The sequence below is a fragment of the Myotis yumanensis genome, unplaced genomic scaffold (assembly GCF_028538775.1).
Source record: "Myotis yumanensis isolate MYYU_CA2020_CCGP unplaced genomic scaffold, mMyoYum1.0.hap1 SCAF_1, whole genome shotgun sequence".
Lineage (NCBI taxonomy): Eukaryota > Metazoa > Chordata > Mammalia > Chiroptera > Vespertilionidae > Myotis > Myotis yumanensis.
Window position 1 is genome coordinate 94,988,957 of NW_027223752.1, and position 16,092 is coordinate 95,005,048.

The 16,092-nt window shown below is 41.5% G+C and overlaps 1 protein-coding gene across 9 annotated transcripts in view; it reads right to left on the minus strand.

Annotated features, from left to right (window-relative positions):
* Positions 1 to 16,092, minus strand: part of RALGAPA1 (Ral GTPase activating protein catalytic subunit alpha 1) — a 283,623-nt gene that overhangs the window by 217,160 nt on the left and 50,371 nt on the right. For all 9 annotated transcript variants that reach the window (XM_070428039.1, XM_070428075.1, XM_070428057.1 and 6 more), the window contains exon 4: positions 7,967 to 8,024. In XM_070428039.1, the coding sequence (XP_070284140.1) occupies positions 7,967 to 8,024 (58 nt within the window). The remainder of the gene's footprint in view (positions 1 to 7,966; positions 8,025 to 16,092) is intronic.

Here is a 16,092-nt window from a genome sequence, read left to right on the forward strand (position 1 = left end):
CATATTTTTTCTTTTAAATTACACGTTTCAAAACAACAATAAAATACTGAAATAACAATAAAGAAAAAAAAGAAAATACTGAAATAGCATTAACATAAACCCAGAGGTCCCCATTTTTCGGAACAAATGTCAACAGTCCCATATTTCGTATACTTTCAAAAATTCATTTGTTCACATTATTTATAATGCTTTGCCTAACAGTACAAGTATCACTGAAGCCCCCTGCGAACTCATTCTGAGTCATTTTCCAGAAGAAACCATTACCCAGATTTTAGTATTAATTATTTCCAAAAATATTTTACATTATCACTACTTATTGATGTCCATAAAATATATAGAATTGTTTTATATGTTTAAAAACTTATACCAGTAACAAGAATTTGTTCCACAGCTATTTGTTCTAATCCTGCATTTTTTTTTATTTGTTCTAGGAACATTTACTAGTATGTATAAATGATCAAGCCTGTGACTTTATTTGGTTTAAATTTCATTTGTCGTATAAAAATAAGGTTTAATGTTTCAACAAATTGTGTTGATTTATCTGCATTCCCTTCCTTATGTTTGAACAAATTCAATTTTTTAAAGTAATACTATGTAAACACCAGTCATCAGCTCTCTTAAAAATCTATTAACGCAGTTTGGTATCATGTATTGGATCCTGGAACAGAAAAAGAACATTAGTGGAAAACTAATAAAATCTGAGTAAGTTCAAAGTTTAATTAATTGTAAAAACAAAACAAAATCTTATATATGTGGTACATACAAAACAAGTCATTCTATAGAAGTTGCTTTTCACATCCAACCTTACCTTCTGAAATTTATATTGATGTGTGTACTCTAGTTAATTCGTTTTAACTGCTGTATTATTCTATTCCATTGTGTGAATATACCATTTACCTTCTTAATGTTAGGACATTTGGCTCATTTTCAAAATTTTGCTATTCCCAAGAATATTATCGTAAATGTTTCTGTTCATGGCTCACTGTGTGCATGCGTTTCCCCAGAATACAAAACCAGGAACAAAATTACTCACTTTCAGCTTTACTAAGTATTGACAAACTCTCTCCACACATCTGAGAAAACTACTCAGTGCATAAGGGTGCTGTGGCAACACAAGAAACTGGCAAATGCTCTATTACCGCCAGTCTGAAGAGTGTTAAATATCTTAATGTTTTCATTTGATAACTCCTAGTAATGTTCAGCATCTTTTCATTTGCCCATTCGAGTTTCTGCAAATGGCCTGAAACATTTTTTTGTATATTTTCCAGTTGGGTTATTCTGTTTTGTTTAATATGAGAGCTCTTCATACATACTGACTACTAATACTAAGTCACTTCTATGAATTAGAAATATATTCTTCCGAACAACTCAGCCATGTTTTTGACTGAGGGGATGGTATCTTCTGATGTACAAAAGTTTTACATTTCAATATAGTCAATTCAACAGGTTTTTCTTTTTACATGTAGTTACTGTGTCTTACATGTAGTTACTACCCTACTTTAAAGTTATAAAGATAAACGACACAGTTTCTTCAAAAAATTAAAAATAGAACTGTCATTTGAGCCAGTGATCCCACTTCTAGGAATATATCCTAATAATCCCAAAACACCAGCCAGAAAGAATGTATGCACCCCTATGTCCATAGCAGCATTATTTACAATAGCTAAGATCTGGAAACAGCCCAAGTGTCTATCAGTAGATGAGTGGATCAAAAAGCTATAAAAAAGAAAGATCTATTATCCTTTGAGATAGAAGGGAGGGACATGAAGATTATGCTAAGCGAAATAAGCCAATCAGAGAAAGACAAATATCACATGATCTCACTTATATATGCAATCTAATGAACAAAATAAACTGACGAATAAAATAGAACCAGTGGCGTGAAAACATGGAACAGACTGACTAATCACAGAGACAAGGGGAGGATGGGAAGAGATTAACTAAAGAACTTACATGCATATATGCATTACCCATGGTCACAGACAATATAGGGTGGTGAAGGCCTGGGATGAGGTGGGAACCAGGAGGAAGGGGACAATAGGAGAAAAAAGGGGAGACATCTCTAATACTCTCAACAATAAAGATTAAAGAAAAAAAAGTTTTGCAGTGTTGCTTTTCAAGTTTAGGTCCTGAAATTTATTTCTGTGTAAAGCAATAGAACTTTTTTTCCCAGATGGATAACCAATTCCAACACTGACTCTTTCAGGGTTTATAATGAAATGCTATCACAATCATATTTCAAGTTTCCATTTATAAGCCTAGGTCTGTGGTGGGCCTCGTTGTCCTTTTCCATTAGTCTATTTGTCCATCCTTACATCAATGATAGTGTCTTAATTATTAGAACTATATAATACATCTTATTATTGGGTATAGAAATATCCAACACCATCCTCCCCATCTCAGTTGCTATTCTTCCAAGTTACTTTGGCTTTAATTTTCCACATAAATTTTAGGATAAACATATCAGCCTACATTAAAAAGTCTCTATAGAGATTCTGAATGAAAATTGTTATCTTTACACTATCCAGTCTATCATCCATAAGTATTGAGATTCCATTTACTCAAATCCTTTCTTATTCTTCAACTAAAGGCCTGGTGAACGAAATTCATGCATGGGGGGGGGGGGGGGGTCCTTCAGCCCGGCCTGCACCCTCTCGCAATCCGGGACCCCTTGGGGGATGTCCAACTGCCAATTTAGGGCCAATCCTGCAGTCGGACATCCCTCTCGCTATCTGTGACCATTGGCTCCGAACCGCTCGCTCGCCTGCCTGCCTGCCTGATCGCCCCTAACCACTCTGACTGCCTGCCTGATCTCCCCTAACCACTCACCTGCCTGCCTGATTGCCCCTAATGGTTCGCCTGCCTACCTGATCTCCCCTAGCCACTCTGTCTGCCTGCCTGATCGCCCCTAACCACTCTGCCTGCCTGATCGCCCCTGAACACTCACCTGCCTACCTTGTCTCCCCTAACCACTCTGCCTGCCTGCCTGAATGCCCCAAACCACTCTGCCTGCCTGCCTGATCGCCCCTAACCACTCGCCTGCCTGCCTGATCACTGCGAACCGCCTCTGCCTCGGCCCTTGCCGCGGCGGCTTCATCCGGAAGGTCATTCGGCGGTCCAGTCTAATTAGCATATTATGCTTTTATTATTACTAGTATAGATAATCGTATCATTGCCAAATACTGATGTAATCCTATCTAATAACAAACATGGTAATTGACCTACCTTCGCTACGCCTCCCATGGGCTAATCAGCATGATATGCAAATTAACACTACGGTGTTGGGTGAATTTCCCGCCAAAATATAAGATGGCGCGGGCAATTATTTAGGTTTCCCGCGTAAAATCAGGGATTTTTATGATACCTATTACCCCAATGGGTATGAAACGGTTCGCATACGCAGGTAGGTATCTTTGTGAACGGCAAACAAACAAATATTTGGTAATACGCAGTTACAATAGGCCCGAGTTTACACGTTTCCCGCACTCCACCGCAAATCTATATGAACCGAGTTAAGACGGCTCCTGCGGAGTACGCGCAATTCACGCGAGCCGACTTAACTCGTTTCCCGCACTCCAAGTGTTAACCACCAACAAAGATGGTGGCTAATCTGCATACTGCAGGCAGGGCGGGACAGCGCAGCCGCCAGCACTAGCTGCCATCCCGGGCCGCAGGCCGGCCCCAGAAGCCCCAGAAGCCACCCAGAAGCCCCAGAAGCCACCCAGAAGCCGGTGATTGGGGGGAGATGGGAGTCCCCTGCCCAGGTCTGACACCTCTGGCGGAGGCGTCAGGCCTGGGAAAGGTGCCGATCCGGCGATCGGAGGGTGATGGGGGTCATGCCTCTTGCCGAGGCGCCAGGCCTGGGAGAGGGCAGAGCCGGTGATTGGGGGGAGATGGGGGTCCCCTGCCCAGGCCTAAAGCCTGGGCCAGAGGCATCAGGCCTGGGGTAGAGGGAGGGCCAAGCTCGCGATTGGTGTGAACTACAGAGGAAACACCTTTTCTGACCGCTCATTGGTTAAGCTCCCTGTATGCCACTGGTAATGTTCTTAGTAACTTGGGTAATACGAATCCAAAATGGTGATCTAGGGTTTTTCACCACACTCCTGGCGAAAAAAACAAAGGTCTGCTGCTGGAGGGCTAAGAAATGTCATATCCTGCCCTAACAGGTTTGGCTCAGTGGATAATGCCTTGGCCTGCCGATGGCAGGGTCTGAGTTCAATTCTGACCAAGGGCATGTACCTAGGTTGCAGGCTCCTCCCTGGACGGGGCCCAGGTCAGCGCTCATGCAGGAGGCAACCAATCAAAGTGTTCCTCTCACTTTGATGCTTCTCTCTGTCTTTCCCTTTCTCTTCCACATTCTCTAAAAATCAATGGAAACATATCCTCAGGTGAGGATAAAAAAAAAAATAATAAAGAAATTATTATTATATGAAAGACACATCTTGAAAATGCCTAAAGAAGGTTGACATTTTTTCATGGTGAAGGGACAGGAGTCCGTGTTGATGAAAACACCTTGGTGGCTGCGGTGACTGGCAGTGGCTGCAGCAGCGGTGTGATGGGGCTGGTGCCTTCCCCTCATCAGCCTGGTCACCTCCCACAAAGGGAGGCCAGACTGCGGCTTAGGCCCTATCCCCAAGGGGAGCAGGCAGCGGGCCTAAGCCGTCACTAGGAGATCCCCTGAGGGCTCCCAGTATATGAGAGGGGGCAGGCTGGGCTGAGGGATACTCCCCGCCCAGTGCACGAATTTCGTGCACCGGGCCCCTAGTATTTTAAATGAATACAGAATACACATTCTCAAGCACAATGCAACATTCTCCAGGAGATACTATAGTCTGAACCACAAAATATCTCAAAAATGTTAAAAGCAGCAATACTATTATCAAGTTTATTTTCTAACCACAAAAGAATTATTAGAAATCATACAGGAAAAAAAAAAAACTGGGGTAATATCAAATATTTGAGAAGTTAAAAAAGAAAAACACTCTTAAGTAAGCCATACAGGTCAAGGAGACCAAATGGAATATTAGAAAGTATTTTCAACTGAATGAAAATCAACTAGAGTTCCTGATTTATTTTCCTTTATATGTAAGACAAAAAAAAAAACACACAAAAAAAACACAAGAGTTTTAGCATTCTTCAGAGTGACGAAGAAAAATAACCACTATGTATAATCTCAAGTTAGACATTTATTGGAATACTAAAGGCCCGGTGCATGGATTCGTGCACTGGTGGGGTCCCTCAGTGTGGCCTGAGGGGATCAGGCCGAAACCGGCAGTGCAACTCCACCTGCCACTCCTGCCTGCCGCTCCCACTCATCCTGGCCCCACTGCGTCTACCACGGGCTCTCGCCTAGTCAGTCCCAATCGGGAAAGGCTTGTGCCATCGCAGAGGTGCTTGCCAGCCCTGAGCCCTGCGTCTGGCACCCATCGGTCAGCTGAGCGGTGCTCCAGTTGTGGGAGTGCACTGACCACCAGGGGGCAGCTCCTGCATTCGAGTGTCTGCTCTCTGGTGGTCAGTGCGTGTCACAGCAACCAGTCATTTGGTCGCTTAGGGTTTTACATATATAGATTATCCTAATATATAAAAAACCCAGGGTTCATAACGACCGACCAAAGGCTTGACCAAGCACCAAAAGTCAGTCCTGCAGTCAGTGCTGGGTTGCCCACTGCTGCTGGTATGGGCACAGCGACCCAGCACTGACTGCCAAGGGGGCTGCGGATCAGGCCCAAAGAGAGGCCAGGAGAGGCAGGGTCTGATCCGCAGCCTCCATGGCAGCTGTTGATCAGCCGTTGCCTCTTTCTTTCTCTCTGGGCTTCGCCAGCAGCCGCGACTCTTTTTCTCTTTCTCTGCAGGCCTCTGCGGGGGCTGCTGATCAGCCCCACCTCTGTGATCAAGCCCGGAGACACTGACTAGCATAGAAACTGACCAATCAGAACCAAACTGACCAGCAGGGGAGGGCAGTTGGGGGCAAGATTAGCCTGCAGGGGAGGGCAGTTGGGGGTGAGAACAGCCCAGCAGGGGAGGGCGGTTAGGGGTGATTAGGCAGGCAGAGGCAGTTAGGGGCAATCAGGCCGGCAGCGGAGGGCAGTTAGGGGCAATCAGGCAGGCAGGCAGAGGCAGTGAGGGGCTATCAGGCAGGCAGGCAGAGGGGTTAGGGGCAATCAAGCAGACAGGCAGAGGCAGTTAGGGGTGATCAGGCAGGCAGGCAGGTGAGCGGTCCAGATTTCGAGAGGGATGTCCCCAAAGGGGTCCCCAATTGGAGAGGGTACAGGCTGGGCTGAGTGAACGCCTCCCCCTCCATGCATGAATTTTGTGCACCGGCCCACTAGTTAATCATAACTAGATAGCCTACAGGTCCTATGGAGATTCCTTAGGAGACACAATAATCTTCTAAAGTTCAAATGTCTCAAAAAGTTGCTTCAAGACAACCTTCAAGGACATTTTTATAAGATACAAAATAGGATTTCACTATTCCATTGAGCACCTTATTAGCAATTCATATGTCTTCTTTGGTATAATGCCCATTCAAATATTTTGCCTATTTTTAAAATTTGACTAATCTTATTATTGAGTTGTAAGAGTTCTTTATATATTATGGATGCATTATTTTTAGTCTCAAACTTTTATCTAAAAAGTTTAGCCCTGACCAGTTTGGCTCAGTGGATAGAGCATCGGCCTGCGGACTCAAGGGTCCCAGGTTAGATTCTGGTCAAGGGCATGTACCTTGGTTTTTGGCACATCCCCAGCCGGGAGTGTGCAGGAGGCAACTGATGGATGTTTCTCTCTCATCGATGTTTCTAACTCTCTATCCCTCTCCCCTCCTCTCTATAAAAAATCAATAAAATGTATTTTTAAAAAAAGAGAAAGAAACATAGGACCTAAATAAATCTGACTTGTTTTTAAAGAGAAAGAAACACAATTTTTACACATGAACATAAGGGTTATAACATTCTACTTCAACAATATAGATCTGGTGGCTGTCTATATATTCCCCACAAAAAGGGTAATGAGAATCACTAACAGTCAGTTCTGACATCATTGAGACAGTGAACCAAAGCCAGTAATTGCCTATCTGCAAATTCCTCTAGAATATGAGGGGGGCAAGTGTCTTATTATGACACCTTGAGAGCACTGTGATACTGCAATTGTTAAAGAACCAGACTCAAAACCAGCAAAGCATCTTGGTTTAGTGCCTGGTAACAGAAAGTCTATGACCTCCTATCTGCTTTGTCTGCACAGCAAGGTTCCCTCCCCCCCTCTCCCCCCCCTTTTTCTTTTCAGCTTTGTTACATAATCTGAAAAGCTCCCTTTTGATCTTTCAAGCATAAAGCTTAACTCTAGTTCTCCCCCTTTTTGTGTGGGGCAAACTACCAGTTGACTTTGCTTGCTTTCAAACCTGGAGCCATTGCTTCTGCTCTACTTGGCACTTTGCATTACCTTTTCATTCCTGGTTCACAAAGATATTTATTTTGATGCTGAGCCTGCTTTTATTATTATTTTTTGGTGTTATAATATTACCATCATTGCTAATGTATTCAGAGTACAAGAACAAGTGAAGCCTCTCAACCAGCCAGGCTCAATGATTGAGTGTCAACCACAGGCCAATTCCTGGCCAGGGTGCATGCCTGAGTTGTGGGCTCGATCCCCAGAGAGGGTCAAGCAGGAGGCAGCCAATCAGTGATTCTCCTTTATCATTGATGTTTTTATCTCCCTCTCCTTTTCTCTCCGGAATCAAAAATATATTTTTTTAAATAAAAAGGGGAAACAAAGAAATGTAATGTACCATTTTGTCAGGAAGTCATCTATGTTTTTATCTTTTATTCCTAATAAGTCTAGTCCTGAATCATTTTTGTTTTTACTGAAGCATAAACTATGAATTAATTTCAAGTAATGACCAATCAATTGAAAAGCATTTTCTTATATTATCATTTATTTCAAATGTGAAATACACATTTAAATTACTTACCAATACTATGAAATTGCCATCGCTGATGAATTCTTTCCGGAAGAAGTTGTAAAATTTTCTAAAAATCAACATAAATAAAACAACAACAAAGAAAAAAGAATGAAAATCTAGGAATGCGTCCACATTCTGTGCAATGTGAAAAATTAAAGAGCTTACACTAAAGCTTTAAGAGTTTCTTAGGTAAAAGGTAGTATTACAAATACAAGTTTGTCTTTGAGCTAAGCTGATAATACTGGCATTATTTCCGAAATGGCATATAATCAACATTTGAAAACCCCCAAAAGAACAAACTATACTAATAAAGACATGAAACAGTAAATTAATTTTAACTTTTACAATGATGTGGAAAGTAAATATATTTCTCCATAGTGATTAAATACTAACTGCAATATATTTCAAAATGCTTATTTACCATTTTTAGAATTTCTGCATTGTGGATACTACTGATAAATTTTTAAATTCTTTCAGATGTTAAGATTTGTGACATTTTCTTTTCAAGTAATTCTTTCTGCTGTTTTGATAAATCATGAGAAAATATTTTGATTTCACAAAAATCCCATGAAATATTTATACTGAGTTAATGTATGCAAACCCAAAGGCACTTATATGTTATGACAACTATAGGCTGAAGAACAAAATTTTTAAGTTCAAAAGACCTATTTAGTTAAGCTAATATAGGTTTCTAGTAATTGGAAATAAACACTTTTTACATATAATACTTTCATAATTTTGCCTTTAATTTCATTTACGTGTTGCATATGTGTGGATTATTCTAAATCCACAGCTGCTGTATGTACTATGCTGCTGAACTAAGCTCTCAGTACTCTACTTACTAAATGACACTTGTGTGTGTTTGGTGTTACTGCTGCTCTTACTACTGTAGTTATTAGAAACACCATTAATTGGATGTTCATAAAGGCTAAATACTAAACTAGACACTTCATATAATTGTATCTTATTAATCTTTACACCCAACCTAAAAAGAGTTTATTAATCTCATTTGACAAATGAGAACATGCGTTAAGTAATGTGCTTAGGTTAGAAAGTAAAAGAGCCCAGCTGGTGTGGCTCAGTGGGTTGAGCGTCATCCCATGCACCAAGAGGTTGCTGGTTTGATTCCAGGACAAGGCATATGCCTGATCCCCAGTGAGGGGCATGCAGGAGGCAGCCGATCAATGTTTCTATCTTCTCTCCCTCTCCCTTCCTCTCTCTCTAGAATACCAATAAAAAACATATTTCTTAAAAAAGAAAGCAAAAGATATGCCTATTTCTAAAATTTGTGCTTTTATACTACTCTGCTCAAAGGATAGTATACATGTTTTACTCTTCTCTCATATGATCTCACACAAGAAGAAGATGAAGAAATTACAAAGTTCTTCATAGATCAATGCTGATCTCACATGAGATACATAAACTTCTTTACCTTTGCCCTCTTCATATTTCTCTCATAGCGAGCCAACAGTTGCATAATTATAATTATTTTGAAAAGCAATAAAATTATTTTGAAAAGACAACTTTATGACTATTCAAAAGCATTCCTAAATTATGACTATGAAATTATAATTTAGATTTAACCCCTTATAATATGTAAATGAGGAAGGCGAAGATGGCGGCGTAGGTAAACACCGGAGACCGCTGCCGCAAACAACCATTTCAAAAATACAACTAAAAGACGGAACGGACATCACCCAGAACCACAGGAAGGCTGGCTGAAGAGAGACTCTACAACTAGAAGGAAAGAGAACAGCAAATCGAGGCTCAGAGGCGGCGCAGTGTGGAAAATACAAAGGTACCGAGGTGCGCGCGCAAAGCGGGCTGGTGGCTGAGGGCGCGGTTGTCGTTTTCTGTCGGGAGTGAGTCTCACACTCTGGGCTCCAGATCCGGGCGAGTCTCTAGGGACCCAGACTCAAACGGGAGAAGCGGGATTATCCGGCATCAGTTGGAACCTGAGGGCAGCTTTCTCTCCGAGGTTTGCAGCGGCTGCCGGGGTTCTGAGAAGCAGAGCCTCTGGGAACGGGACTGAGCGTGGCCATAACTGCTCCCTCCGCCCGCCCTGTTGATCCCGCCCCGCCCAAACCCTGCGCACAGCCATTTGCCGATCGCCTCAGGCAAAGGCTGGATTAGCGCCTCCCCAGAAGGCAGACGTTTTCCATACAGCTGATTCCTATAGCCGGTCGGCCTGGTGGTCAAATCCCTCTAGTGTTAACTACAACAATTAAAGCTTGGCTAGAACAAGACTGCGCACAGAGACCACAAGGGGGTGTGCCAAGAAAGCATAAAAGATGCAGAGACAAAAAAACATGACAGAAATGGAGGATATGGAGCTAAGAATCGCAATTTTGAGGGCTTGCCATAAATTTGTGCAGAGCCTCACGAAAACTAATGAGACCCTCGATGCTACGATAAAGAAATTAGAAAGTAAGCATACACAGACTGAAATAAAGAATATTATACCCGCCGAAACCGGTTTGGCTCAGTGGATAGAGCGTCAGCCTGCGGACTGAGAGGTCCCGGGTTCGATTCCGGTCAAGGGCATGTACCTGGGTTGCGGGCACATCCCCAGTAGGAGATGTGCAGGAGGCGGCTGGTCGATGTTTCTCTCTCATCGATGTTTCTAACTCTCTATCTCTCTCCCTTCCTCTCTGTAAAAAATCAATAAAATATATTTAAAAAAAAAAAAAAAAAAAAAAAAAGAATATTATACCCAATAGCAGACCAGAGGAGCACAATAATCAAACCAAAGATTCGACAAAAAACACCCAATTGGAAAAGCAAAATGAAAAAAGAATCCGAAAGTGTGAAGATAGTGTAAGGAGCCTCTGGGACAGCTTTAAGCGGACTAATATCAGAATTATTGGAGTGCCAGAAGATGAGAGACAGGAAGATATTGAAAACCTATTTCAAGAAATAATGGCAGAAAACTTCCCCCACCTGGAGAAAGAAATGGACTTACAGGTCCAAGAAGCGAAGAGAACCCCAAACAAAAGGAATCCAAAGAGGACCACACCAAGACACATCATCATTAAAATGCCAAGAGCAAAAGACAAAGAGAAAATCTTAAAAGCAGCAAGAGAAAGAGGCTCAATTACCTACAAGGGAATACCCATACAACTGTCAGCTGATTTCTCAACAGAAACTTTGCAGGCCAGAAGGGAATGGCAAGAAATATTCAAAGTGCTGAATACCAAGAACCTACAACCAAGATTACTTTATCCAGCAAAGCTATCATTCAGAATTGAAGGTCAGATAAAGAGCTTCACAGATAAGGAAAAGCTAAAAGAGTTCATCACCGCCAAACCAGTATTATATGAAATGCTGAAAGGTATCCTTTAAGAAGAGGAAGAAGAAGAAAAAGGTAAAGATACAAATTATGAACAACAAACATGCATCTATCAACAAATGAATCTAAGAATCAAGTGAATAAATAACCTGATGTACAGAATGAACTGGTGATTATAATAGAATCAGGGACATAGAAAGGGAATAGACTGACTATTCTTGGGGGAAAAGGGGTGTGGGAGATGCGGGAAGTGACTGGACAAAAATCATGCACCTATGGATGAACACAGTGGGTGGGGAGTGAGGGTGGAGGGTGGGGTGGGAGCTGGAAGGAGGGGAGTTATGGGGGGAAAAAAGAGGAACAAATGTAATAATCTGAACAATAAAGATTTAATTAAGAGAATCGAAGATGGCGGCATAGGTAAAACACCAGAGACTGCCGCCGTGGACAACCACTTCAAAAATACAACTAAAAGTCGGAGCGGACATCAACCAGAACCACGGGAAGGCTGGCTGAGGAGAGTCTCTTCAACTAGAAGCAAGAACAACAGCATTCCGACGCTCAGCGGAGGCGCAGTGTGGAAAATTTAAAGGTACGGCGGTGCGGTGGTGAGGGGGCGCGCGCAAAGCGGGCTGGCGGCTGAGGGCGCGATTGTCGTTTTCAATTAGGAGCGAATCTCAGACTCTGGGCTACAGATCCGGGCGAGTCTCTAGGGACCCAGACTCAAACGGGAGAAGCGGGACTGTCTGGCTACGGCCCCTCCGAGGTTTGCAGCGATTGCTGGGACAGAGAGGCAGAGCCCCTGGGGACGGACTGAGAGCGGCCATAGCTGCTCCCTCCCCCCCGCCCTGTTGAGCCCGCCCCGCCCAAACCCTGCGCACAACCATTTGCCGACCGCCTCAGGCAAGGGCTGGACTAGCACCTCCCCTGAGGACTGAAGTTTTCCCACAGCTGATTTCCACCGCCAGTCGGCCTGATGGTCAAATCCCTCTAGTGTTAACTACAACAATTAAGGCTTCGCTAGAACAAGACTGCGCACAGAGACCACAAGGGGGTGCACCAAGAAAGCATAAAAGATGCGGACACAAAAAAACATGACAGAAATGGAGGATATGGAGCTAAGAATCGCAATTTTGAGGGCTTGCCATAGATTTGTGCAGAGCCTCACGAAAACTAATGAGACCCTCGATGCTACGATAAAGAAATTAGAAAGTAAGCATACACGGACTGAAATAAAGAATATTATACCCAATAGCAGACCAGAGGAGTGCAAGAATCAAACCAAAGATTCGACAAAAAACACCCAATTGGAAAAGCATAATGAAAAAAGAATCCAAAAGTGTGAAGACAGCGTAAGGAGCCTCTGGGACAGCTTTAAGCGGACTAATATCAGAGTCATTGGAGTCCCAGAAGATGAGAGACAGCAAGATATTGAAAACCTATTTCAAGAAATAATGGCAGAAAACTTCCCCCACCTAGTGAAAGAAATGGACTTACAGGTCCAAGAAGCGAAGAGAACCCCAAACAAAAGGAATCCAAAGAGGACCACACCAAGACACATCATCATTAAAATGCCAAGAGCAAAAGACAAAGAGAAAATCTTAAAAGCAGCAAGAGAAAGAGGCTCAATTACCTACAAGGGAATACCCATACGACTGTCAGCTGATTTCTCAACAGAAACTTTGCAGGCCAGAAGGGAATGGCAAGAAATATTCAAAGTGCTGAATACCAAGAACCTACAACCAAGATTACTTTATCCAGCAAAGCTATCATTCAGAATTGAAGGTCAGATAAAGAGCTTCACAGATAAGGAAAAACTAAAGGAGTTCATCACCGCCAAACCAGTATTATATGAAATGCTGAAAGGTATCCTTTAAGAAGAGGAAGAAGAAAAAGGTAAAGATACAAATTATGAACAACAAATATGCATCTATCAACAAATGAATCTAAGAATCAAGTGAATAAATAACCTGATGTACAGAATGAACTGGTGACTATAATGAATCAGGGACATAGAAAGGGAATGGACTGACTATTCTTGGGGGGGAAAGGGGAATGGGAGATTTGGGAAGAGACTAGACAAAAATCATGCACCTATGGATGAACTCAGTGGGTGGGGAGTGAGGGTGGAGGGTGGGGTGGGAGCTGGAAGGAGGGGAGTTATGGGGGGAAAAAAGAGGAACAAATGTAATAATCTGAACAATAAAGATTTAAAAAAAAAAAAAAAAGATTTAATTAAAAAAAAATATGTAAATGAACATGTCTACATGTTTTTATGTGGTTAATATAAAAATAAATGAAATTTTGTGTACTCGTAACTGCACAGAAAACATCTTACACCATATTATTAATATTACATAATGAAGTTTTTTTTGTTTGTTTTTTAAATATATTTTTATTGATTTCAGAGAGGAAGGAAGAGGGAGAGAGAGAAAGAAACATCAATGATGAGAGAGTATCATTGATCGGCTGCCTCTGCACACCCCCTACTAGGGATCGAGCCCGCAACCCAGGCATGTGCCCCTGACCGGAATCAAACCCGGGACTTTTCAGTCCACAGGCCGATGCTCTATCCACTGAGCCAAACCAGCTAGGGCAAAGTTTTTTTATTCCCAAAGGAAGAGATCACTTTATAATTTCTTCATTAAAAAAATTATCATTAGTCTCCAAAGGAATAATATTTATTGTCTCCATTATAAGTAGAAAACATAAGCACACAAATTAAATTTTTCAAAAGATGAAAACCCTGTATCTAACATCATTTTTTCCTAATAAAATTTAGTGAATCATTAAAGACAAAGATTACTGTTCAAAGAATTATATAGGGTGTACCAAAAAAATGTATACATAAAACTTAAGTAATTATGAAGGCAGTGTTTATTAAAATACATTTCATTTTTAAAACTGAGCTATCAGCTGTTAGTGTGTATAAATTTTTGGGATACCCTGTATATCTACACTAATAAAAGAGAAACATGCAAATTGATGTCACTCTGCTATGCCCACCAGCCAATCAGATGAGTATGCAAATTAACCCAACAAAGATGGCGGTTAATTTGCATATGCAGGCGCGGAGCGAAGACTGAAGACAACGTAGAAGGAAGCCAAGCGCTGCAGAAGGGAGCGAAGCTGCAGAGAAGCAAGCGGGGCGGCGGAGGCGGGAGGGAAGCAAGCGGGATGGCGGAGGTGGGAGCGAATCCCTCCTCAGCGGGTTTTGCTCCCATCTCTGCTTCACTTGGCCACAGGAAGCCCTATTCTTGCAGGTATCTACCTGCAACCGGCCTCTGGTTACATATAAAAAACTAAATATTACTTTTTAATAGCAGATATATCTTGAAAAGCTTCTATTACCTTATTAATTATTTCAGTTTCCAGAATACAAAGTAAGCATGAATGAACACTTTCTAGCAATTATCATCTTGCTTACTCTGTGGCTACTTTTATTTGTTTATTGGAAAACAATTCAGGCAAACACTTGAGGAGGTAAATATGAGCGATTTCTTCAGGGTTAATGACTAATGAAATTAAATGCAGGACAGGTACCAAGATCAGTTACTTATATCTGGAACCTTGAAAAAAAAACTTTCTTTTTCTAGCTGTGACTAAATCAATATAAATCAACAGCTAAGAGAGATATCAGATTGCTCAAATTCTTCTAAACTATATCAAAATACAAAGCAATGAATTATCTTTAATTCACAGCACATAGAACAGCTCAATCTTTAAAAGTGATTTCCAAATTTTTTACTATGCCTTTTAAGCCACAAGGTCTAAACCTGACTTTCTTCAGATCTCTGAATTCTGGATAAAGATCAGAAAACTCCTATCACTGTTTGATTTCAAAGACAAAAGGCAGAGCAAAGACTTATTTTAAAAGCAGGTATGCAGTGGGTGTGGGTGAGGGCACCCTAATTTTTATTAATGTGGTAAAAATAAAAGACAAGCTTTAGCAAAGTATCAAATGTTATTGTTTCCTTCTTTTTATTTAGTAATAAAGACTTGTCCTACACCACTCCAAAATAATATAGAACAATAGTTTATAAAATATTTAAAACTATTTTATACAAGTTTGCAATGAAAACTAGTTAAAGCAGGAACTATAAATTCCTTAGGTATATAACAGTTCCATAAAGTTATCCTCTCAGGTAAAAATGTTTTAGAATTTTAAAAAACCCAGGCAGGGATGGGAGAAACCAAGATGGCGGCATAGGTAAACACTTGAAAATTACTTCCTCACACAACCACTTCAAAAATACAACTAAAAGATAAAACGGACATCATCCAGAACCACAGGAAGGCTGGCTGAGTGGAAATTCTACAACTAGAAGGAAAAAGAAAAGCACACTGAGACTCAGAGGAGGTGCGGAAGTAAAGTGCAGAGGTATGGAGGCGCACGTGGAAAGGGCTGGCAACTGAGGACACGGTTGTCTTTTTCAATCGGGAGGGAGACACAAGCTCCCGACTGAAGATGAGAGAGAGCAAGATACTGAAAACCTATTTGAAGAAATAATGACAGAAAACTTCCCTTTCCTGGTGAAAGAAATGGACTTACAACTCCAGGAAGCGCAGAGAACCCCAAACAAAAGGAATCCAAAGAGGACCACACCAAGACACATCATCACTAAAATGCCAAGAGCAAAAGACAAAGAGAGAATCTTAAAAGCAGGAAGAGAAAGAAAATCAGTTACCTACAAGGGAATACCCATACGACGGTCAGCTGATTTCTCAACAGAAACTTTGCAGGCCAGAAGGGAGTGGCAAGAAATATTCAAAGTGATGAATACCAAGAACCTACAACCAAGAGTACTTTATCCAGCAAAGCTATCATTCAGAATTGGAGGTCAGA